Source organism: Mauremys mutica, chromosome 1, assembly GCF_020497125.1.
Source record: "Mauremys mutica isolate MM-2020 ecotype Southern chromosome 1, ASM2049712v1, whole genome shotgun sequence".
NCBI classification, from domain to species: Eukaryota; Metazoa; Chordata; order Testudines; family Geoemydidae; genus Mauremys; species Mauremys mutica.
In genome coordinates this window covers 92,860,009-92,886,377 of record NC_059072.1, presented here as the reverse complement: position 1 = coordinate 92,886,377, position 26,369 = coordinate 92,860,009, and the positions used below count along the sequence as shown (strand labels likewise).

Genomic DNA, 26,369 nt, shown 5'->3' with positions numbered 1-26,369 from the left:
CGGGTGGCGTTATATCGAGGTAGCGGTGTACCACTTCGAACCTAGACATCTCATGTGACTTCAGTGATATCTCACTGATGTATTACTGAGGAACAAATCAGCCACCTAGCAGTGACACCTTGTAGATGTCTCTATGGCTCATCCCTCATTCAGGGATCCAGGCATTTGCACTGCCCCAATCTAATAAGGGTTCTGAGGTCCCAGAGAGCAGCAAGAGTCAACACTCAGCCTTGTTACCTGAGCTGTTGATGACACAGTGGTGCTGGGAAGCGGCTCACCAATCCGGGCGTCCATTGGTGATGGTACAGACCCCTGGGATTCATGGCTGGCTGGCTGCTCTGGGGACAGGGCATCACTGCTGTCCTCGTCAAAAGAGGAATTGTCTGCAACCTTTGGGTAGTCCACCTGCCCAACTGAAAACAAAAGGTAATTTCAAACACTGAATGTATAACAGTCACCATTGGCCAGCGGGGGGCGGGCTGGGCTGGCTGTGTTAGCTTAAATCCCAAACCCAAGAGATAAGAGGATAAAGCACAGACCTGAGCCTTTCCAGGGTGCTTCCATTCTCTCTGCAGAATCAATACTATTGGTCAACAGTATCAAATGCTACAGAGTAGTCTCGCAGGAGTATGGAAACACTTCCCTTGTCTATGGACTGGGTCATCCACTAGAACAACTGTTGCTGCTTCTACCATACCCTGAGGCCTAAAGGCTGACTGAGAAGGATCCGGGCAATGGCACCTGACAAGGGCATTGGGAACTTGGTTTGGTGGCTTCTCAATTAGGAAGGCTAGGTGTTAGTTTGCATTGTCTAGTCTCAAGTAATGATTTCTTTAGTGTTGACCAGCTGCATGCTATAGGATAGGATGGGGCGGGCAAACTTTTTGGCCTGAGGGTCGCATCAGGTTTTGTAAATTGTATGGAGAGCCGGTTGGGAAGGGGGGCCGTGGCCCGGCCTCCACCTCCTATCTGCCCCCACCACCGGGACTCCTGCCCCATCCAACCCCCCTGTTCCCTGATGGCCCCTCTGGGACCCCTGCCCCATCCAACCACCCCTTCTCCCTGTCCCCTGACTGGCCCCGGAACCCTTACCCCTGACTGCCCCCTGCCACCCCATCCAACCCCCACTCCTTCCTGACTGCCCCCTAGGACCCCTGCCCCCCATTCAACCCCGTTTCCCCCCCTCAACCACCATCCACACCCCCGCCCCTGACCAACCACCCCGGGAAAGGAAGAAGGATCTTCCTCCTTGTCATAGGTCTCACCCCCACTTGGAGCTGTTGGGTTCCAAAATGGGGACCTGCACTGACTCCCCTAAACTAAAATCCTAGTTTAGATCTGGTAAAAGCTGCCACCACCCAATAATGTACGTGTATTGGGACACAGTCCTTCCCCAAAATCCTTGGGGATCCCAAGAGCCCCAAATCCATGGAGTTCTTACACCTAGGAGAAATAAACCATTCCCCCCTGCTTCCTCCCCCCTCCCTTTTCCTAGGAGAGATACCAGGATCCAACTACAGAGGGATGCCTTCCTTTTCCCTCCTCCCCTTTCCCTGAGAATTCACCCAAGGGAAAGATCAACCAAGTTCTTAACAGAAAAGATTTATTAAAGAATAAAAAGAAAGTAACTTGTCTCTGTAATCCAAGATGGAACAATACACAGGGTCTAAACTTATTAATCTCTGGAGAGAATCCCCCCCTCCTTTCTTTCTCAGTAAAAGCAAAGTAACAGCAAACAGAAATAAAGAACTTCCTTCAGCAAACACACAATTGCAAATGTAGAAATCAAATTATAAGACTAATCCGCCTTTCTAATTAATACTCACTATTGGATAGTAGGAACTACTCCAGGAGAACTTGGAGACATGACTGGCCTCTCTTAACTCCCAAGAGAGACTCTAATAAAGAACACAGACAAAGGCTTCCCTCCACAGAGATTTGAAATTATTTTGTCTCTGATTGGTCCTCTGGTCAGGTGGTCATCAGGTACTGCATGTTAACCCTTTACAGGTAAAAGAGACCTTAACCCTGATCTGTTTATTTATGACACTCCTCAAAGGAGGTGTTGGCAGTTTCTGTTAGTTGGGATCCCAGATGTTCTCTACTCTCTTTTTCTAGACACAAAGGGCAAGGGTCAATCACAAGAGGTGGCCCTAACTGTTCCTTGGACTTCTGTCTGTACATATACGGCCCCCTCCAACAATAGTATCTGTGTGTCCCACAAACATTAATTTATCCCCACGACACCCCGTGAAGCAGGGAAGTATGATCACCCCCATTTTAAAGATGACCAGCTGAGGCACAGAGAAAATAAGTGATGTGTCCAAAGAGCCAGGAATTGAGCGCAGATCTCGCAAGCCCCAGTTCAGTTTCTTAACCACAAGATAATTCTTCCTCTCTTCCTTGACAGTGAAGCCAGGCTCGCTCCTACCACAGCCCTGCACCTCTCAGTGAAACGTATGCATCCTTGCTCACGAGCATGCCTCCATTAGTCTCTGAAGGAGGTAGCAATTCCTTCAGTGACTGCCCAGGCTTCAGCAGGGTGCGGCTATGTTTCATACAGCCTGCCCAATTAGGAGTGGGGTGATATTCCTCAGCATTCCTTTTCACCCCTGCCATGGCACTGGAATGATTTACATCTGTTACTATTTATTTTCAAAGGAGTTGAATCCTCTGAAGATTTTAAACCAACAGAAAGCTTTTGTTTTCACACACCTGCTCACTCATGTGCCCTGTCTCCCCTCCCTGATCTGACTCAGTCATTGGGTTCTCTCTGATGAAGGGTTAAAGACATTTGTTATACAGATAGAGGGAATGCACAAGTTAGGAAACACAATCGCACAACAATTCTTCAGTCCTGTGGTTTGGGGATCAATCTCATTTTATTCTGGGAGCCCAGCATTCCTTATAATCTAGAGTCTCTCCACTGCTATCCAGGCAGGGAAGGGAGCTTTGCATTACAGAATCCTGCGACTGGAGAGGCTGAAGTTTTGGCATGGGAATGAAATCTCATGGTATTTTTCCCATAGGGCAAAAGGATGGGTTACCTGAGAGCCTCCCCAGAAATACATATCCCCTACCACACTTACCAATGATGGCTTCTTTCAGGCTGGACTCCACAGGAAGGATGTTCTTCTCCACCAGCTCCATGGGACCCGGCCTCTGGGCTATCTTCTCGTTGAGGTCGTCTGCCAGTCTGGCTCTCTTCAGCTTCAGCTGCTTGGCCTGCAGGGAGGGCTCAGCTGAGGTCTCTGGACAGAAAAGAAGTAAATAAAATGGGATCAATCCTGGGATGCCGAGTATGAGCATGCTGGCATTACTATGCTTCCATTCAGGAAGAAAAGAGCCTTGCTGTCTGACACTGGATGGGAGATGCTCCCTCCACTCAAATTGGTGTCATTCAATTCACATTCATCTTTTCTTACTTGCCTTGTACCCTTCTTATATGGAGTATGCTATTCCCTCCCTGACCCTGAAATTGGCCCCACACTCGCCAGCTGAACCTTTCATTGCCCCCAATCCTTTGGGCATTTTAAACCAATTCTTCTCTGGTCAGCAGAACAGTCAGCACGCAGCCCATTAATCCATCCTTCAGCCCAACTAATGGTTGTGAACAGTTGGGGTTCACATGGCATCTCTCTCTGTAGACCAAATAAGCCATGTGAGAAGCAGATGATTCCTTCCTAAACAGCCATAGAACTAAGGCAGCTTTAAACATAGCAGACCTGATTAGATGTTTTTCTGGACTCATTACTGGGGAGTCCTAGACAGGTTACCTGCAGCTCAGCCTCTGGACTGGCACAAAAAGCACATTTGAGAAGCTGGCTACAATAGGGGTTCCCCATTCCAGAAGATGGTTGCCAATTCTCACATCCTTGATCTCCCTCCCCCAACGCATTCACCGACTCCGGAACTATGCAACTGGCATGATCATCTGCCCACTCCCAGCTGAATAAGGATTTGGGTGGGGGTAGACAGTAACTGTCTCAAGCTAGTAACTGTCTGGAGGGAGTCAGTGCTTGTTGTAGATCATGCCACATTTGGAGTTTGTTCCTTCGACACGTGCCGTACCTTCCAGAATGTGCATTCTGACCAGCTCTGATCTCTCTGGCCGGGACCGGATCTTCCGTTTCAGATAGTCCTCTGTCTGCAGCAAAGACAGACAAGAATGCAGTGAAATCAAGTGATCAGATATAGCCTATGATAGGCCTGGGAAGCACTGGGTATTTGGCTTTTTAAAATCCATCTTTTGTTGTTACTGAGACGTGAACGAACTGCACGTAGAAGGGGATATATTCCCATCAAGATCTTATAGTATTTAGAGTCTCAAACACAGGATCAGTTTATCTAAGGGACTGCCTGCTGCTCTTCATCCCATCCCTGAAAGTAAGAAGAGTAAGGATGCAGCTGCTGCCAGTTCCTCAACAGAATGGCAGGAAGCAGGAACTTCAAAGACCCAAACCCCTTTCTTTCCATACACAGCACTGCCAGACCAAGTCAGTGTCAGCCTTCAAGGTGAGAGACTCAAGACAATGGGTTTCTGTTTATGATGCTGAGCACTGGGTCAATTGTTTGCAGAGTAATGCACACAAAAGTAATGTTGGGATTTGGAAGCTGGGTCATGATTTGGGCACACAGCTGAATTGACAACAAATGGAGCAGTTAAACTGAAGACGCTGTCTAGTTCTCTGACCAGCTGGACCCAACTTCTGTGGCAAGCCCCACTACAAGCTCAGCATGCTTCCTACGCAGCACTCCCAGACAGCCCAGGGAAAGGGAGACTAGGGTCAGTGGGTACAGAACGATAAGTGCTGACCACAGGAATGGACCCATTGGAGGCCTTATAACAATTTTTTTTTCAAATATAAAAATGCACTCACCCACTGCCAAGACCCAAAAAGTAATTTAACAATTAATTTTTAGAAGAAACGGGAGGCAGAATCTACAGCCAGGGGGATGCTGCTCTCCAAGCAAAACAAATCTAAGACAGTGGTACTTGTTTCAGTCTATTCAGAAAGTTTGTAGTGGTGTTATCTGCGATGTTCCATCAGAGATGTCATTTCTCTAATTTTGTATTGCTTTTACTTTTGAAATAAAACTCAACCCAACTGTCAGAGTAGGCGCCATTCCCCTGTGGGCTGCTCTGAAGAACACTCCCCAGAGGCCTTTTGGGGAACTGAAATCATCAAGAAACTCCACTGTACCAGCAGCTACAACATGAAGTGTGGTGCCTCTCTCTCACTCTTGGCTTCCTCTTTCTCAAGATCCACAGGTTTGTGATTTTTAGTCTCTAACCAAGACTATTTGGGATCTCCTCCATCAAGCTGCTGGTTTTAAAGGGAAGATCACCCAGGGTTTGGAAGCACTCCAGACTAACAAAAATGCAAACATTGCACAGAAGTAACATCCTTTGGCTCAAAGGAAGCAAAACATACTTAGGCTATTGCCATCCAAGGGTAGAAAATATGTCACAAAAATAGCTGCATCAGGTGTGCATGGGGTTATGAATACTGGTGATCTCCAGAAAGAAGAGTGTGGGGAAACCTGAAGCATTGTCCTCAACTCGCATTTACTCCTGGGGGAATTCTGCATCACTGCACATGTGCACAATTCATGTCCCCCCAGATTTCTTTGCTTCCCTGTCAGAAAGTCATTTTTCTGTGGGGAAGCAGACCTTCTGATGGGGAAGCAAAGGGAAGCCGCAAAAGTGGTCACGCATCCCTGCCCAGCAGCACAAGCACATCATTTTTCTATGATTCTATGATTTTGGGCAGCTGGTGGAGAGGTAAATCACTGCAGAGGGGACAGGGGAGAGGGCACAGTTGGGACGGCCCAGCTGGTGGCTCCTACTCTGCACCGGGCTCAGCTACTAGTCCCAGCTGAGCTGGGCTGGGCTGGGCTGGGCGAAAATGGGACTTGCTCTTCCACTGCAAGATGGGGCTGGGGCAGACCCAAACCCAGAAACCTCCCCTGGCTAAAGGAAGCTCTACACCTCCCATCCCTGTTTTCTGCCCCCATTGCTCCTCAGCTGCAGGGGGTGGGGTCACTGGGAGCAGGTGCTCCCCCGTCCGCCCAACCCCTGTTCATCTGGACCCCCCTACCAAGCCTCACCCCCCTGCATCCAGAACCCCCCGCACTGAGCTCCCCACACCTGAAAACCCCCTCCTCCACACCTCACCCCTTGCATCTGGAGCCCCTGCACCCAGACCCCGTGCCAAGCCCCACTGCCTAGCACCTGGATCTCCACCCCTTCACCCACACCACCCCTTGCTGAGTCCCCTGCACTTGACCCTCCACCCCAATGAGTCCCACCCCCTGCATCAGGACCACCCTGATGAGCCCCCCACACCTGGACCTCCACCCCACTGTGCCCCAACCAGCTGCCCCCTGCCAAGCCCCAAGGACCTTCACCTGGACCTCCCTGCAGAGTTCCATTACCACTGCACCCAGAACCCCCCAATGAAGCCCTATGCATCCAGATCCCCCTGCACCCGGTCCCCAACTGAGCCGCCTGCTGCCAGATTGCCCCACACAGAATCCTCTCATCTCACACCTGGATCCACCCACACTTAGATCCTGCAAGGCAGAGCCAGCGGAGGCCTGGTTCTTGCGCTGTGTCAGGACTGGATGAAGACTCACTGTCAAGTCCATGTTCTGGAGTGGGAGGAGCACCTGCAGAGTGATCTCCCACCTCCACGTAGCCTATGCTCCCCACTGCCATGCCGGAGCCTCCACATTTATTTATTGACAAATGAAGTTTGTAGAATTTTAAAATATTGTGTGCAGAATTTTTAATTTTTTGGCGCAGAATCCTCTTAAGAGTAATCTAGTCAGGATCAGGCAGAATGGGGGAGAAGTCACCACCTCATACAAAAATGCATAGATGTGGGTGCATGTGCGATATAGTGCTTCCAGAATGTGGCTGTATCCTTTGCGGTCTCATTTAGAGACATGGGGTTTCCAGGGTAATAAAGAGAAAATACTGTCCCACTCCCAATTTCCCTTAAACTTGAAAGAGTAAACTCTCTTACCCTGGCACGCTCCAAGCTCCTTCTCTGTTCATGAAATGCAGCTGGACTTTTCAGAGCTGTGGGAGGACAACATTTATAGAATTAATTTAAATGGTGGAGCCCCCACCCTCTCCACTCCCATGTCACTTAGGGCTAGCAAACTAAAGTTACAAGAAATGCTCACAGCAGCTGCCTTATGCCTATGTTCAACACACTGGATAAAATTCTCAGCAGGTATAAATCAATGCAGCTCTACTGACCTCAAAGGGCGTTATGTCAGTTTATACCAGCTGAAGATTTGACCCTTTTTGATTTTGCTAAAATTCATAGTGTGGGCTAGATGTTCACTTGGATTTGCCTCTGAACTAGCACATGTAAACTTCATCTGTTCATCTGCTGGGGCATAGGAATGAGGGTCAAAAATCAGATATGGAGTTACAAAATAGCCTCAGCAAGCTTTCCCATGGTGGTAAAATACTCTGGACCCTGACTCCAGTGGTAGGTACCAGCATACCTGAAGAGGCATGTGAGAATGGAATGATGGGGAGGAGCCTCATGAATTGTAAAACCTCTCCATTGCCATTCAACATCACAGAAAGTCAGTTTCACCATCTGTAAAATGGGGATGGTACTGACCTCCTTTGTAAAGCGCTCTGGGGTCAAGAGGAAAAGCACTATATATGAGCTACTATTAGAGGTTTAAACTTCAAAGATGAATAACTCCAAAATGTTGTATCCAGGCCTTACCCATGCACTAGATTTCATTCAAGAATAGCGAATAAGACTAATTTTAATGTTTATAGGTTAAGTTGTTTGGGAGATATGGTTTAATAAAGAAACATTAGAAAATTATTCAAAATGTGAAAATCTTTGCTTAAATTGAATGTACAAAGGAGTTACTCTCAACGTGTGTGGTGCACTAAGCTTTTGCACAGGGGAAGGAGTGGATGAGGTCTGGTGAGTAAAGATCAGAAGCTGAGGACGCCATGTCTATTGTGGAATGTGATGGAGTTACTTCAGATTTACATCAGTGTAACAGAAAGCACAATTTAGTCCATATACTGGGAATCTGAGGGGCAGTAGCCAATAACAGAAGAGATTTATACTGTAGTAGCCAGAGTAGAACAATTTGTACAATAACTGCAGTTATTGAGAAATAACCACAGTGAGTATAAAAATACCTGCACTCTGATGGGCTAATAATGGCTCTGAGCCAGGCTAATGGGATTTTCAAGCTATCCGGTTATTGAGAAATAACCAAAAGGCATTGTGCAAGCTGGCAAGGGGAGTGCAGGGAATGTGTATAGAATTGTGGCCCAATAACTGTACAAAATCTCTACATTCTGATTGGCTGGGACTATTAAATTTCAGGGTAATTTATGATAGTCATTGATGAACAGCAAGAGACCAAGGTTGTTGGGAAAAGTTATTTTCAAGCCCCAGAGAGGTGTTTGTAAAAGCAGCAAAGAGTCCTGTGGCACCTTATAGACTAACAGACGTTTTGGAGCATGAGCTTTCGTGGGTGAATATCCACTTTGTCAGATGCAAGAGAGGTGTTTGTGAACCCACACCCATCCCCCTTAAACACTAACCTTAACTTCTATTTTGTGCATGGCACATATGAATAAATAAGTGGGATAGCTCAGTGGTTTGAGCATTAGCCTGCTAAACCCGGGGTGGTGAGTTCAATCCTTGAGGAGGCCACTTAGGGATCTGGGGCAAAAATCTGTCTGGGGATTGGTCCTGCTTTGAGCAGGGGGTTGGACTAGATGACCTCCTGAGGTCCCTTCCAATCCTGATAATCTGTGATTCTATGTTAACATAGGTCTGTGTTTCTTCCCCCAACAGATAATGATACTGTGCATCAAGCAATCAACTGAAGAGCCGTTTGGGAGAGGATGCCAAAGCAGGACTTATCCTGCGTTTTCAGTAGCACTCCATGACTAATACTTATGTTGTGTAGTAGCTCTGCCAACTTTCCTTTCTGCATAGTTCTGCCATCATACTGGAGGCAGCACGTCTCTGTGCATGTTGTGGGAGTTAAATGTAATTTTCTTGACATAGTTACAACCATCTTTATGATGCAACCTATCTCAGTTTGGTTAGCTTCACTGTAGTTCAGGGAGCATTCTGAATATAGACAAACCAAACAAGAGGGAAGAGACTTTCCTCATAAAACAAAACAAAAGTATGGCAGGATGGCTAAACAGTTACCCTAAAGGACAATTTTAATCTCTCGTGGGTATTCCTTTGGAAACAAACACTGGTTTGTAGTTTGCTCTATCCTGGCAGCGAGACAGACAACTTCATATTTGACCTCTGAAAATGTCAAGGGGGCACACATCCTTCCCTGCTTTCCCCGGTGCTCTATCAGGGGGCTCACATATCAGAAAACGGTGGCTCTTGTATAATCTTACTCCATCCAAAATTAACCAAACCCTGTACATTTTTCTTGGCCTTAAAACAACTGCATAACAAACAGCCTGGATCTGTGTAACAATTCTGCTAACTAGCCAGTGAGACGGCAAATGACCAAAGAGGAAGACGTTTTCCAGGTTAGTGCTATGAGATGCAGGCTAGCTGTTCAGGGATCCGGTTTATAGATATCAGTAAAACACTTATTTATTGGAACTGTTATCCTTCGAGCTGTGAGGAAGAGGGGTATTCCAGGTAGGTGTGTGCACGCCCAACGCACTCTGAGCCAGAGAACTTCGCCAAGCAGTACATGTAGGGGCGCTCTTTTCATCTCATGGCCTTAGCCCCTCCCCTGACCATATAAGGGGGGCACTGCCCTGATCTCCGTCAGTTCCTTCACACCGAATGTCAGAAGCAAAGACTGATGCAGAGGTGATGGAGGGCGGGTTGTGAAATACACATCTATATCACATCTCAAAGAACAACAGTTACAGTAAGTAACTGTTTTCTTCTTCTCATAGATGCAGTCATGTATTCCATGCAGGTGACTCACAAGCACTAACCATTGGAGGTAGGGCTCGGAGTCTATTTAAACACGGACTGCAGGATTGCCTTCCCAAAGTCTGCATCTGAGCAGAATGCAGTTGTAATGGCATAGTGGTTCGTAAATGTATGTACAGAGGACCTAGTGGCAGCCCTGCAAATGTCCAGAATGGGAATGTCACTTAGAAATGCAATCAATATTGCTTGGGCTCTCATAAAATGAGCTCACACCCTCGGGAGTTCGGGGGGAGGAGGCATAGTCTAAGCTACTTCGTATGCAGGAAGTTATCCACCTGGAGATCATCTGGAAAGACTGCTCAACCCTTCATTCAGTTTGTACATGACACAAACAGATGATGTGAGGAATGAAAGGGCTTAGTCCTATGTGGGTAGAAAGCTAGATGTCGCCTGACATCCAACATGTGAAAATTCTGCTTCTTGGGGGTTAAATGCAGTGTAGGGGAAAACACTGGTAGATATATGACTTGGTTCAAGTGAAATGTAGGAAAAAACTTAGGGTGCTGCTGCAGGGTCACTTTGTCTTTGGAAAACTTTGTGTAAGGAGGTTCTGCCATCAAGGCCTGCAATTCACATACTTCACTTGCAGATGATTTCACAGAAGGGAGAGAGAGGCTCAAACAGGGGCTCAAGACAGACCTAAGTGAAGCACAGTGTACTCACAGTGTTGGTCTGTCACAACAAACTGGAGAAAAACCTCCTGCGACTCAGGAGAATTGCTATATGAAAATAAGCATCCTGAAGGTCCAGGGCAGCAAACCAGTCACTGGGCTTTAAGGCAGGGAAGATAGTTGCTAGAGTGACCATTTGGAATCTCAAACATCTGACTGTTGAGATCACAGAGGTCGAGAATAGGTCTCACCCTCCCTTGGGTTTGGAAACAGGAAATACCGGGAGTAGAATCCATGACCCCGACAAAGTAGGAGAATCTCCTAAAACTAATAAGGATTGAACCTACTTGAGAATCAGTATCTCATAAGACCGGTCCCTGAAGAGGGATGTGGTAGAGGGTTAGAGAGGAGGGATGGAGAGGGACTGTATAGCACAACCCAATCTGACGGTGTGTAGGACCCAGTTGTCCATGGCAGTTGAGTCCCAAACACTTCATAAACAAGCAAGCCTGTCCCCAAACAGGGTGGATGGGGATGGAAAGGTCACCACCGATACACAGAAGTCAAAATGGGTGCTTGCCAGATGCGGGGGATGGGGTAGAGGGGATTAGGCTGGCTGGGTGAACCCTGAATCAGAGGATCTCCTCTTATGGTATCTAAGACTCTTCCTTAGATAATCCCACTGCATCACAGGAAAGGACCACATTGCAGCTATGCTCTTGTCAGTTGGTTGGTGACTAAAGCACTTCTCTGACTATCCCAACTTGTATGGAGTTGGGACACACGACTGCAAGGAGCCAGTTAGGAGCATCTGGAAAGACCTAATGATTGAGTCTCTCTCTAGCCATTAGGACTCCCTTTACAAGATTTACATTAGAAAAGTGAACTGGTACTGGCAGCACAGTTCCACAACTTGCCCTCTGGACCCATGTCCTTTCTGGCTGGTGACGGCCAAGAGGGAAATTTGATGTCACTGCTGGAAATGGTCAATGCCATCTTTAAGGAAAGCAGCTTATCAAACTCTCTTAAGGAAGCTGTTGTATAGCATTTGCTCAAGGAATCATCTCTTGAGGCTGACAACCTATTATCAAGAATCTAACCTTTTTGATTAAGCTTAAGAAGGTTGTGGTGAGAACTCTAGGAGTACCAGATGCTTCTGATTTCCTTGTCCCATGTCAATCTGGGTTCAGACTTTGGTACAGCACACTGACTGCACTGATGATGTTAATTTATCTTCTCTGGTGGCAGAAAAAGATTAGGTATTCACAGTTAAAGTGTTAGATCTATCAGTTGTCTTTGATACTATTGATCATGAGGAGATGATGACTTGCCTACAGACTGTAACAGATGTGCATGAGACTTCTTTTGGGCAGCTCTGTCCCTTCTGTACTGAGCATTCTTAGAGGGAGGTAGTGGACAGTTCCTGGTCATCCCCAAGGGTTCTTTTGTGTAGTGTCCCATAGGTTCCATTTTACCTCCCCACCTACTTAATGTATATATGGGGCCAGTGAAAGAGGGAATGTGGAGACCTGGGCTGCAGTGTTTTCATTATGTTGAAGACAACCAGCTTTCTATTTCACCTGAGCCTATAAGTTATGTCAATTGCTTTACCCAGTGTTTGGTTAAGACTGGGGCATAGAAGTGAGTTATCTTACTGAAGCTCCATCTGGAAAACATTAATGTTGGTGGGTAGGAGTAAGCAACTAGGAGATATGGCTGAAATTGTCCCCCCCATATTGAGAATACGTGTCCACCATTCATCAATACAGTTTGCAATCCAGGTGGTGTTACTGGATCCCCAACTGCTGGTAAAGGATCATACAGAAGTAGTTTCTAGGATGGTCTTTCTCCCCAGTCTTCATCTGAACAGGAGAATAATATTTTTTTCTATCCCCATCCATGTCTAAGATTAAAGAGTGTAATGCTCCCTACATGGAGCTACACCTTAAATCAAACCAGAAACTGAATCTAGTGCAGAATGTGGCAGCCTACTTAATAAGAAATGTATCTTGCTAAGAGTAAATGATTTGTGCTCTACAATCTGCACTGGCTGTCTGTGAGTTTCCAAGTGAAGTTTAAGGTATTGATTTTGACCTTTAAAGCCCTAAACTGGCTAGCATCTTGGTTACTTGAGAGACCGCCTCTCTGTCCATATATTACTGTCACAGTTGCAATCAGTAGTGATACTCAAGTTGGCACTCTCCTCCTATAAAGAGAGGGAGTTGTTGGCAGAGCACACACTAGCAGATGATCTCCACCATGTCCCTTTGCTCTGAACAGCCCAAATCATCTGACCATCAGGACATGCCTCAGGCTCTATTTCTTCACCCAGGGTTTTGGAGACAGAGGCCTGATCTACACTGCCGCTTAAATCGATGTAAGGTGTGAAAAAAATCACCTCCCTGAGCAACGTAGCTTACATTGACCTAACACAGTGTCTACACCGCACTATGTTGGCAGGAGACTCTCCCCCGCTGACTTACCTTCCGCCTCTCAAGGAGGTGGAGTACTGAAGTAGAAGGGAGAGCGCTCTCCCATCGACTCATCGTGTCTTCACCAGATCCACTAAATTGACGACGCTGCATCAATTGCGGAAGTGCCAATTTAGCGTGCAGTATAGACAAGCCCAGAGAGTCATGATAAGGGCTGGTACTTATAATAAGGAAGGTATTATTTATTGGATTTTATTTCATCTGTGGTTCATTATTTTCTGAGTTTGGGATAAGGAACCACTGCTTATCCAATCCTTTTATATGACTATAATTTAAGTTTTTATGGCAACAGTCTCTAGAACCTGGGATAACTGCAATTTTAATGAATTATACATCAAAATAAATAATAATTGTGATGATTTGTGAATGTCTACATACAGCTTATGTTGCCTGCAATATTGGTATAGCTGTGCTGGTCCCAGGATATTAGAGAAAAAAGGTGGGTGAGGTAAAAATCTTTTACTAGACAAACTTCTGTTGGTGAAATACAAGCTTTTGAGCTACACAGAGCTCTGCTACACAGACACCTGAATAAGAGCTCTATTTAGCTTGAAAGCTCGTTTCTTTCTCCAACAGAAGATGGTCCAATAAAAGATATTACCTCACCCACCTTGTCTCTCTATGTACATCTTGTGAACTCCAGTTTGATTTTGTTAACTGTCTATATCCTTATGTTTTTGGCTGTCTCTTAGTATATTCTTACATCAAAGCCCTTGTGCTGAGGAGGAAGGAAGGAATGCTGATGTGTCTGACTTTGAACAGAACAATCATTAACGGTTATCAGCACCTGAATAGATCACTCCTAACAAAACAAGGGGTAGCTGCAGCCTGGATGGAGCTCTGCCCAGCTTGTCTAGACAGTGCTAAGATTTTGAGAACTCAGATGTAGACACTGGGGAACTCAGAGGGACTCAGAGCCAGACGAAGCTTAGGCAGGACAGCACTGACTGCAAAGGTCAGAGAGAGACTGACTAGGATTCAAAGGAGAAGCCATATGCTGAAGCAGGGATTCTGGACTCCTCACAGGTCTCTGACCTAAGCCAAATAACATTCCAGAGGCATAAGGAAACTGAGGCAGGTTAATGCAAGTATGCATTTGTTATTTTGTGTAGATCTGTGTATTTCTTGTGGTAGCTAAAGCAATGAGTAATTGTTTTTTGGAATCCTTACAAAGCCTGAATGTCCACTTGCTTTCATTATCATCTGTCCCTGCACAGATGAAATGCAAACCCAGAGCACCCATGATGTTGGAGCTCTGAGAAAGGGTGTGCATAGCTACTGGGGAGTCAGGAGGTGAGGGGTGGCTGCACTGGTGTAGAGGGTGTAGGGGACCTGGGCTGCAAGGTCCCATTTCTACAAATGTGTGAGAGAACCTGTGCCCAAGAAGCATGCCGATGTTGCCAAGGAAAGAGAGAGTGCTGCAGCCTACTCAGAGCAAGGGAAGTTTAATGCCACATAGATCTAGCATGTTGGGACCCAAACACAACAGCTTGGTGAGCTACAACAGGGCTGTGTGACAACAGTACACACCAGAACCTAGTCATGGAGAGTCAAGCCCATTCTATTACATCCACTAAGAACATTCTTTTTGGTTCTGAAGTTTTCTGGTGCAGTGTTGCTCTAGATGAGGGAGAAGTTCATGGTAAGCCAAAAAACACAAGTTGTCTCTCTCTCATCCTGGACTTGCTCAACCTAGAGTGTTTGCTTCCTTTTGGAGCCCAATCAAAAACAAGCTACAAAACTACAGTGCCCTATCCCAACATGGAGTAGGTATACAGAGCTAGTCTGTGTAATCATGTTTTCTATTCATCCTTCCTCCCATGTTCCTTCCGTTTGTTAAACCTACTCACTACATCTTGTCTTATGTTAGACTGAGAGCCATTCAATGCAGGGCATGTCTATTACTGGGTCTCTGCGGTGCCCAGTACAACAGGGTCTTGATTCCAGGCTGTGAAAAAATAAAAAGCATAAGGCATCACTGTTTGTGAAGAAGTAGTGGAAAGCTCAGCAGACGAGAGGTAGGAGAGGAGTAACTCATGCTGCAAGTCCCCAAGAACCAGCAGAACCAAGATTTTTCCGAAGTGTACAGTACAGAAATGTAAAAGAGATGTCCCCTCAAAGGAGTCTCACTACCTGTACACTCAGTGGGACTATCCTATCAGGAAGAGATATGAACTCCCAAGCCCTTTCTTCATGGCACCCAATAGACCTTAGGATCTGAAACTCAGTGGCTGCAGATTGCCACATTTACACTCCAACTACATTAGGAAAATGCCCTGATGTTACCAATGATTGTCAGTAACGGGTCCCATTGAACTGGTATTAAATGTGGTTTAACTGCTAGAATAGAGGAGACAAATCATTGTCAACACTGTTATAGAAAACATATTAGACAGCACATTCCACCAGGTTCCACTTTCTGCAACAGAGCTGTAAACAGTTTGTCCTATTCCCTCTAGTAAGTAATCCTTTTTAATATCTGTGAGGGGAGTCACGACAAACCCTTTGCTGACTACCACTAACAAGTCATTTTCCTCCTATAGACTGACTGATGAGGACCTCAAGAAATCCTTTACACAGACTTATAGGTTTTCTTTGGCCTTTCAGTAGATGGGAGGGATGTTGGTTGTGGACAATTCTGATGCTTCCTTATCAATTCCTAGAGTTGAGATTTTAATTAAAAGCATTAGCCTCTCCATTCTTATTCCATTAGCTCGCAGGAGAAATCCATGCTGGAGACAGAGAAGCGCTCCAAGCCTTATTGCGTTCCAATCCCTCCCTCCTTCTCCCACCCTTGAGGCTATGCATTGCAGCTACTATCCTGACAGACTGACCTTCAAAAGTCCTCAATCCTGCTCCTCAATTATCTGTAGTAATGCACAGAACTCCCCTCCCTGCAACCCAGAGAAGAGAAGCCATTTATCCCTCACTGTCTATCCTGTGACAGTCTGTACTCTTATGTTCACCACTTTTACAAGACTATGATAAATTTTGTACAAAGTATGCCTTGTGAGGTATCATTTGAAAATCCATAATCTGCTGATTAAATGGTAAAATGTGTGTGGAGACATTATATGTAAAGTTATAGAATTCTACTGTATGATGTTACGAAGACACTGCTGTATCTAAATCGGTGTGTGTTTGGATTGAAGTGTTTGGGATAACAAGATTTGTGCATATCATTTTCTATTAATGAAATAATGGACTTGATATGAGCATGTACTGTCCAGAAAAGGGCTGGGAGTACAAGATGCACATTTCTGGGTACAAGTCTGGGACTGGGAATTTGCTGGTGTCATTCTGCAATATAATAAATCAGGAGTGACTGGCTAGAGCACTCATCACTCAGCTGGAAGTAATGTACATGCTAGATGCTGTGAGAGAGCAGGCCAGGAGTGGTTGCTCTCACAGCGAAGCAGTGTAAAGGGTACCCCCAGCTGGAGAACTGAGGGGACACAGTTGTTCAACAGCCCAGACAGTACCCTGGGTAATGTCACATCATGTTCCTATGGCATCATACTAGGCTACTATAGTACTCCTGACCTAGTGGATCAGGAATCAAATCTTTGTCTCCCATACAGCAGAGCAGACAATGAAAGTCATGCATATCAGCTCAGACTCCATTTTCATTTGTGTCTTACTCTGCAGCACCTGAAAGTAAAATTCGGACTTGAAGAGGGGTCAAGGCCATGAAACAGAAAGTCATAAAAAAATAGCCAAGTTCCCGTTACCTACTGTGAGAAATAAGTAGAACTGTGAACCAAGTTCATTCTAAGAACGAAACAGTGGGGGAAGGAGTAGACCTGATCTAAGAAATGGAAGTCAAAAGTAATAGACAAAACATTTCTGTACACATCCTGTGTTTGCATCTGGGGCTCACAGAGAGACATCAAAAGCCAGTGTAGGCAAATAGAGAACAACGAAGGGTGTCAAGGTCTTGGATGGTACTTTGCACCCCGCCTGTCCAAGGAAAGAGATATCCTGCAGCACCCCTCCACTCCTATGGGTAATAAGACATGCTGGAGGCGCCTCACATTGTTGTGAGTGAAAACAACAGATGAAAGCCACAACTGGTTTCTAGTCATGCAGCTCTGCAGCCGTGGAGAGGCACTGAATGCACATGCTCATAATCCCAATATCATGCTTGGGAGGGTGGGGGGCATCAGGGGGTATGTAGTAAGATCTGAATCCAAAATCAGCTGCCAGACAACTGGCAGAGTAAAAAGGAATTAAGTACTATAACTCGACTAAAAAATCTTGAAGTGGGAGTTTGAACATTCCGTTTTGCTGTCAAATCAATATGTGGGGGAGGGAAAGATTCAATCTCCCTTTGCTCTGACAAACAAGGCTCCCCACTAACCATTTCCTAACACACGTATCTTGCTCTTGTGTCACACCCAAAACTAAACCTCAGACTTGCTGACTTAATTCAAAGCTTTCGGAGGACTAGTAAAGAGCGGCCAGCTGTTTACTTATCTCCTCCTCTAGGTATGTCTCGAATTTTTCTCTTCTGTTTATTACCCTCTTGTAAAAAAAAATGAGATAAGAGCCACAAACATGTTTCATGGTTTCCTTTGTTAGCTCAGGGTGGAGTTCTCCAAGTGCCACCTGATCAGAAACAGAAATCTCAAACCAACCCTTGGGCAGCTGGCTCCTTCTCCTCAATCTCCATCCCACAAGGCATCTTACGTCAGCCTAACTATGTAAGAGTATGTCTACACTGCACAGTTGTCTCCAAAACTTTTGTCTTTCCTGGGTACTTAAAAAAATACCCCCGCGAAAAACAAAAGTTTTGCTGACGCGAGTGGCAGTATGAACGCAGCTTTGTCGACAGGAGCGCACTCCTGCCGACAAAGCTTATGCCGCTCACGGGACTGGAAGTATTTTGTCGGAAAAAGTGCCAATAAAATACCACAAAAGGTGTTCACACAGCCTTGTCGCTAAAAGCTGCGTAGTATAGACAGGCCCTAGAGTGTCTGCACTAAAATTTTGCTCCCGCCAATGTAACTGTCCTTCTATGCTGACTTAACTTCACCTCCCCAAGAGGTGTAGAGTCAATGTAGTTATGTTAACTCAGTGTCAGTGTAGACACTGCATTGCTTTCTACTGTTACTGGCTTTCAGAAGCTGCCCCACAATGTCTCACACGGATGGAACAGTCGGTACAAGCACTCCTGGTGAGGACACATACCACTGACACAAGGAGCATAGTGTGGACAAGCAAGTGACTTAATTACTGCAGCAGCTGTATGCCGACATAGCTTAGGTCAACATAATTTTGGAGTGTAGACATGCCCTTACAAACACTATTTCTCACATTGTGGGAGCTTCAGCACATTAAGGACAGTGATCACAAAGGAACTCCCAAATCATCTTCACAGCTCATTTCCAAATATAAAGTTAGCAAAAAGACACTGGATAGCAACATGCATTAAAAACACCAAGATAGTGGGGAAAAAACCAGGAGAGCTGGAAATGACAGAGAGGTCTACCACCAGTATCCTCTTCCATCCCATTCCTGCCCCCTACACAACTGCAGGGAAATTAAATAGATGGGACACACACAGTTGATCTTAATGGATAATTCCCACTCAGGACCCGATCTAAGGGCCACTGAAGTCAATGGAAAAAACAATGAGGAGTCCTTGTGGCACCTTAGAGTCTTGATGAAGTGGGTTTTAGCCCACAAAAGCTTATGCCCAAATAAATTTGTTAGACTCTAAGGTGCCACAAGGACTCGTTGTTTTTGCTGATACTGACTAACACAGCTACCACTCTGAAACCTGAAGTCAATGGGAATCTTTGGATCACTGCTCTAGAAGAAGCTGAAACCTCCTGTGCCCACAGTGTATGTGGCAGGGGTGGGGAGAAGAGGGATCACTTCACAACCAAGGGTATAAGCAACTAATAAATGTATACATGTTATATATAAAAAACTGTTAAAATGAAGTTAAGGTTGAGAATATGTATCAGTAATTTAAGGGTAAAAATGTTTTACAGGGATGTTGCCATTATTCCAAAAACCAAGCATTATAAACTCAGGAAATTCAGAGTTATGGTTATACTTAAAAGAAATCCAAACATGTTAAGGCGAGAAACACAATTAAGGCACCCAGCCAGCCTTATCACTGCCCTTTAGCGTTGCCATTCAATAATCCCATGATTATTATTAGTGCATAATAGTATTCGTAGCCTCTGATTAAATTTAAAGAGCTGTTCTTCCCAGCACATTTTTCCTTTGGTGGCATCACTACAGGACCAAGTTAGCATTACAGTAGAACCTGAGTTACAAACACCTTGGGAATGGAGGTTGTTCATAACTGAAATGTTTGTAACTCTGAACAAAACGTTATGTTTGTTCTTTCCAAAGTTTACAACTGAAAATTGACTTAATACAGCTTTGAAACTTTACTATGCAGAAGAAAAATGCTGGTTTTAACCATCTTAATTTAAATGAAACAAACACAGAAGTAGTTTCCTTACCTTGTCAGAAAATTTTTTTCCCTTTATTTTTTTTATAGTAGTTTATGTTTAACCCAGTACCGTCCTGTATTTGCTTTTATTTTTTTTCCCCCCTCCCGGTCTCTGCTGCTGCCTGATTGAATACTTTCGGTTCCAAATGATGTGTGTGGTTGACCAATCAATATATAACTAGTTTTCATAACTCTGAAGTTCTACTGTATTTGGATACCTTAACTGTGCATTTCTTAGCTTAACATGTTTGGATATCTGAAGTGTAGCCTCAACTCTGCATTTTCTGGGTTTATAATAATTGGCTTTGGAATAACTCCGACATCTCCATAATGTTTTTTTTATCTTTAAGTTACTGATATGTACTCTCAAATTTAACTCCATCTTATCAGTTTTTTGTCTGGGAATGTACTTAGTTTTTTTTAAATGTCATACATAAACACTAAATGATAAACTCAAAGAAAACATTACCATGAAATATTTCTAATGATTTGAAGATGTGCAGTACAAACTTTAAATCTTTACTTTTAATGTTAGGAGCAGATTCATCAACACACCAAAGCAGCACAAACCAGTCAGAGAGCACCAACCAGTTAAGCTGGGTTTATAGCTGCTCCGCATTACCTGAGCAGCACAAAGCAGGTAAAGCATATTAGTGAATCTGGCCCTTAATTTGCAATTACCTTACTGGTTCAGAGGGCTGGGTTAGTGAGACAGTCTTTACATGAAGGGAAGACGAGGGCTTGGGGGGAATCCACTGCAGAAGTCTCAATGTCTGTGTGCTTTAGGTGTTCCCCCTTCATTTCTCAGTTCCCCCAGCAATGCTGCCTCAATGTACAATGAAGCCAAGACAAGTGGCATCAGGAGCCAGGGCCACCCAGAGGGGTGGGCAAGTGGGGCAATTTGCCCCAGGCCCCGGGCCCCACAAGCCCTGGCCCAACAGCAGTCTGGGTTTTCAGCGGCATTTTGGCGGCAGGGAGCCCTTCATTCGCTCCATGTCTTTGGCAGCATTTAAGCAGCGGGGGGCCCTTCAGTGCTGCCAAAGATGCGGAACGACTGAAGGGCCCCCTGTTGTCGAAATGCCAGCGAAGACCCGGACCGTCGCCAGGTAAGTACAAGCACCGCAGCTCCCCTGCTTTGCCCCAGCCCCCAAGAATCCTCTGGGCGGCCCTGTCAGGAGCCGTTCCAGCACTAATATCCAAAGCTAGAATGTAGCCACGGAATCTTTAGACAGCAGTGACACTTGGGCCCAGTATTCTGCTGATGAGAACTCGACACATTGTGTCTAGCTTCCCTTTATACCATACTATGTCTACACTGAAAGCGCTACAGCGCAGATAATCTGCTGTAGGGTGGACACTTGCTACAACGATGGAAGAGTTTTTTCTGTCACTGTAGTTAATCCAGCCCCTCAAGAGGCAGTGCCTAGGTCAATGAAGGAATTGACCTATGCAGGGGTTAGGTCGGCTTAACTATATATCTCAGCCATATAGCTAGGTCAACCTAAATGTTAGGTGTAGGCCAGGCCCAAGTAATTTCAACCAACAGAATTGTAACATGCAAGTTAGCTGTAGAGGAAGGGTGTTACAGTAACTCCTCGCTTAACGTTGTAGTTATGTTCCTGAAAAATGTGACTTTAAGAGAAACGATGTTAAGCGAATCCAATTTTCCCATAGGAATTAATGTAAATGGGGGGGGTTAGGTTCCAGGGAAATTTTTTTCACCAAACAAAAAACTATATATATTATATATTATATAGATATACACACAGTATATGTTTTAAACAAACAATTTAATACTGTTCACAGCCATGATGATTGTGAAACTTGCTTGAGGTGGTGAAGTTAGAGGGTGGAAGAGGGAGGGATATTTCCCAAGGAATGCCTTGCTGCTAAATGATGAACTAGCACTCGGCTGAGCCCTCAAGGGTTAACACATTGTTGTTAATGTAGCCTCTCACACAAGGGAGCAGAAACACGAGGGAGGGGAGACAGCATAGCAGACAGAGACAGACACACACCTTGTGTGTGGGAGAGAGCGAGAGATGTACACTGCCCCTTTAAGTAAGGTTTCAGAGTAGCAGCCATATTAGTCTGTATCCGCAAAAAGAACAGGAGTACTTGTGGCACATTAGAGACTAACAAATTTATTTGAGCATAAGCTTTCGTGGGCTACAGCCCACTTCATCAGATGCATAGAATGGAACATATAGTAAGAAATATATATACATACAGAGAACATGAAAAGGTGGAAGCAGCTATACCAACTATATGGCTGGAAAGATTAACAATATTATTGGGTGGGTTAAGTATAGCTGGAAAGATTAACAATGACCCACTCTTAAGTGCATTGTCTTTTTAAGTGGATCAGGAAGTTGAGATAGCAGCTGCTGCCCCAAGCTCTCTCCGTCCATGTCCCCTCCCTGCTCTATATGGAGACGGGGTAAGCGGGGTGCAGGAGCAGGGGGACACCCTGACATTACCCCCCCCTCCCTTTTCCCCTCTGCACAGCAAGCAGGAGTCTCTGGGAGCAGCTCCAAGGCAGAGGGCAGGGGCAGCAAATGGCAGTGGGGGGAGGGAGGCAATTGACAGCCTGCTGGGTGGCTGCAGCACAGGGAACTTAGGGGAGCGGGGAACTGATAGGGGGGCTACTGGTCCATTCTGGTTCCAAGCCCCCACCAGCTAGCTGCAACGGGCTGCTCTTCCTGCAAGCAGTGGACAAAGCAGGCGGCTGCCAAACGACCTTAGAAGGGAGCATTGCACAACTTTAAATAAGCATGTTCCCTAATTATCAGCAACGGAACAACGAAACAACGTTAACCGGGACAACTTTAAGTGAGGAGTTACTGTAGTTGGCTGAGATAAGTCTGATATCAATTACTTTAGTTGTTGATCTGAACCAGTCTTCAGCGTACACAATAGCAAATAGGTAAAATAATAATTAAAAGCTTAATTACAACTTAGTTGCTTTAAAAGATAGCCTATACAGATTTCAATTCATTTCAACTATATGAAAAGTTTGATGTGTGTATGTTATTCCACTGTTAACCAGTTTAGGAACAAAGAAAGACCTGGCACGGTGCTAAGTTTCTTAAAAAACTCAGATTTTAGTTAATTTGAACACAAATCAATTAACAAATCTATTTGCAGTTCCCAGAAGATTTACTCTGTACTTTAAGAGTGCTGTAATTTGTTGAGAATATGCTGCATTTTTCCATTCAAAACAAAGAGGATGAATCCACATTTAAGTGCAAAACAGAAAACATTACTTATGATCACAACCAAACCCTCTAAAATGAGTAAGCATCACTTTAAACATTTCATCTCATTTATAGAAGAGATACAGATTTGTAAATAAATGTCTGCTTCCATTAACTCTTGGTATGCAGCGTGTATTACCAAAAACCCTCAGAGTTTAAAAAATTAAGAAAGGGTCAGGAAGGACACCTATAGCTTTTCAATCTCCAAACGAGGAGGGAAGGTTGAGGAGGATCTCTGACAGGAATCCTTTGATTCATCCATTCTTGGACCAGACTTCATGTCTGTCCCTTTGATGAATCATCTCTCCTCTGCCTAAGCAAATTTCTGCCAACTTGGCAAAGTGCCTGGGCAAAAAAATTAAAAAGACCATTCCCAGCCTCTGTCACAAAAAGCAAAGATCTGAACAAGCAACAAGAAAAAGTTTTGCTTACAAAAGGACTGTTCAGGGGAGGAGTGGGCTGCATTACCCTGGGACGGGGACCCTAGAGAATTCTGTCCAGTCCCTCACAAAGGTAATTGCCATACATGATTTCATTGCCCTGGACTACGCCTCTTTGGAAAGCAGCCTGTATTTATACATTTATTGCTTTGTTACAGGAACATCTAAGAGACAAATGCCGCCTATGGAATCAATGAATGCATCCTCCCCTTCCTACAACTCCAGTGAGGAGAAAGCTGAGTCAGTTGCAGGTTTTCACTGGCAGCAAACTAAATCAGCAAGCATGTTTTATTAATCAAGGAAGATACAAATACAACCAAACATTAGAGTTGTATGCATTTGTTTAAAATGGAAATGAACAGGCACACCAGATACAGCCCTTAGGCTCCTGGCAGATTGTCAATGTAGCTCTCAGTGAATGTACAGATTCCCCCCACATACCCAAGGTCAGACTCAGAGGCAGGATGCAGCATGTTTTAAGAGATGTGATCAGAGTCAGAGATATGGCAAAACTCCCCACCCCGCTCCTCAAGAAGCAGACAAACTAAAAGTGAACTGCAGCACAAAAATTAAAAATGAGTTAATTCCAAATTTCTGTGCTATATGCTGCTAACATGTTGAGGGAAGGGGGATTTCAGAATAGAAATAAATCTGAACTAGCCATTAAACAATTCTTTTGTTGGGTCTAGTACTTCTTGATTCTTGCAGCACTCTCAAAATATGACATCACAAATACCAGCAGTCTCATTGCAACCTCTAGTATTTGTAATTCTGGGATACAATAAGTGAACCAGGAAGTGCCAAGAGGATTTCATAGAGTAAATAAAGCATTTTGAAAGGTTAAAACGTACATACATAGGTTCCCCACAGCCTGGTTACTAATAACATTCAGTGGATAAATCTGGGATTAACTCAGTTTTCATTTTTTGCTTTATACTAGAAAAGAAAGTATAAAGGAAAAGAAAGATACCAGCTTGCAGATCTTTACATCTCTCCTGTTTAGTGAGGAATGAAAGAAAAACTAGGTGCAACGCTTAGACAACTGATAAATTTTCAGTGTGGCTCTCAGTGTAACATACAGATTCCCGCCACAGTCTCTTTGATCAGGAGAGTCATAAATGGGGCAATATGGTAGATACTTGTTTATTATCAAAATGTGTTTGGCATGCTGTAATACAGAAAATAGAGACAGCTCCTGCTTCAGATAATTTATATCTAATGTACTGGGTGTGATCAGAGCATACTGGTTAGCATATGTTTCTAACACAGGGATAATCCACTTTCAGGGGATTAAAGCAGCTAATAATTCCTTTGGAATTTAAACTATAGTATTTTAGACTACAATCCTGCAATGAGGGATACAGTGCCCTAGTTGCAAAATCTCCTGTCTCTGAGAATCTGGAATGGAGCATGAGAATACCCAGGGATCCATCCCTATATTCCAGAATATAGATGGAAACTGGAAACAATAACACCAAAGCCCCATCAGCGTTAACCTGTAAACTGGATCAGAGTGGTGATGATATAAATTACACGGAACAGAGAGCCAAGGTGCAGCGGTGTAATAAAATGAGTGGAGTGACCCAGAACACACACTCCTTTCCATTCTGGATAAAATGAACCCAACACTCTGTTTAGGGACTAGTGGGGACAGGGCTCTATTCTCAGTCAGATTCCATAATCTGTGCCGACAGTTTGAAGGAGAACAGAAGGTGAGCCAGTACGCATCAGGATTAAGCCTGGTGGATGGGGAGGAAACTGATGTCAGACAAACTCCTGTATAAACTGCCAGAGGAGAGCAAGAGCTGGTAAATCCCATGAATCTCTGTCCACTCACCCAGTTGCCAGCAGCAGCTAGAGGGGGCATTAAACAGACATGGACGGATTATTTCCTTTGGGCTGGCCTGTCCTTACATCCATTCTATCCACTACACCAGTGGAACAGCCAGACTCTGGTGTCAAAGTTGGATGTTCCCTATTAAAGAGGAGGGAAAAAGAAAACTGCCCCCTCAGGCTCTGCATTGCAGCTGTCAACCAGGATCATGCCCTCTCTGATACTAGGATATGTCTATACTGGCAGAGTTACAGTGCCGGCAGTTACAGCACCTCTCAGAGAGTGCTGAAGGGAAACCACTGATGTGTGTTCACAGTCAGCTGCCTGCGCAATAGCGTCTCCACACTTGCAGTGCTATTCGGAGCAGTGCACTCTGGGCAGCTATCCCACAGAGCACCTTTCTCTTCTGTCGCTAAGAGTTGTGGGAAGGCAGAGGGGGTTGTGGGGCATCCTGGGTCCTGTCCCAATACCCTGTGATGCATTGCTTCACATCCCAGTAATCCCTGTGCTTCCGTCGGCATTTGGCGCCATCTTTCAATGGTTTGTGTACTGCGCGCTCTGCCTCTTCAGTCTGCAGGAACGGATCCTGAACTGTTAGTCAGAGCGAGCAGCATACTGGTCAACACGCCACAAGTGGCAGTGGAGTTATTCCTTAAACTACGAAGGCAAGAGGAGTGTGACATTGATCTAGCCGTGCGTACTAGCTACGACATGAGATTGCTTGCGGCATTCACGGAGGTGCTGATCACAGTGTAACACTGCTTTTGGGTTTGGGAAACAAGCACTGAGTGGTGGGATCACATCATCATGAAGGTCTGGGATGATGAACAGTGGCTGCAGAACTTTTGGATGAGGAAAGCCACATTCATGGGACTCTGTGATGAGCTTGTGCCAACCCCGCAACGCAAGGACACGAGAATGAGAGCTCCCCGTCACTGGTGGCAATTGCACTGTGGAAGCTGGCTATTCCAGACTGCTACTGATTGGTCGCTAACCAGGTCAGAGTGGGCAAGTCAACTACTGGATTCGTGTTGTCGGAAGTGTGCAGGGCCATTAATCATATCCTACTCCAAAAAAAGTGACTCTGGGCAACATGAGTTACATTGTGGATGGCTTTGCACAAATGGGCTTCCCTAACTGCGGAGGGGTGATAGATGGCACGAATATTCCAATTCTGGCACCAGACCATCTAGCACATTAATTGCGAGAGGTATTTCTCTATGGATCTCCCGGCACTTGTGGATCACCTGACATTAACACAGGCTGGTCCAGAAAGG

The 26,369-nt window shown here is 45.0% G+C and overlaps 1 protein-coding gene across 2 annotated transcripts in view; it reads right to left on the bottom strand.

Moving 5' to 3' along the window:
• MRTFA (myocardin related transcription factor A) overlaps positions 1 to 26,369 on the bottom strand; it is a 155,267-nt gene that overhangs the window by 14,230 nt on the left and 114,668 nt on the right. For both annotated transcript variants that reach the window (XM_044984528.1, XM_044984529.1), the window contains exons 6-9: positions 7,032 to 7,087; positions 4,072 to 4,147; positions 3,090 to 3,251; positions 238 to 413 (exon numbers count right to left, since the gene is read on the bottom strand). In XM_044984528.1, the coding sequence (XP_044840463.1) occupies positions 238 to 413; positions 3,090 to 3,251; positions 4,072 to 4,147; positions 7,032 to 7,087 (470 nt within the window). The remainder of the gene's footprint in view (positions 1 to 237; positions 414 to 3,089; positions 3,252 to 4,071; positions 4,148 to 7,031; positions 7,088 to 26,369) is intronic.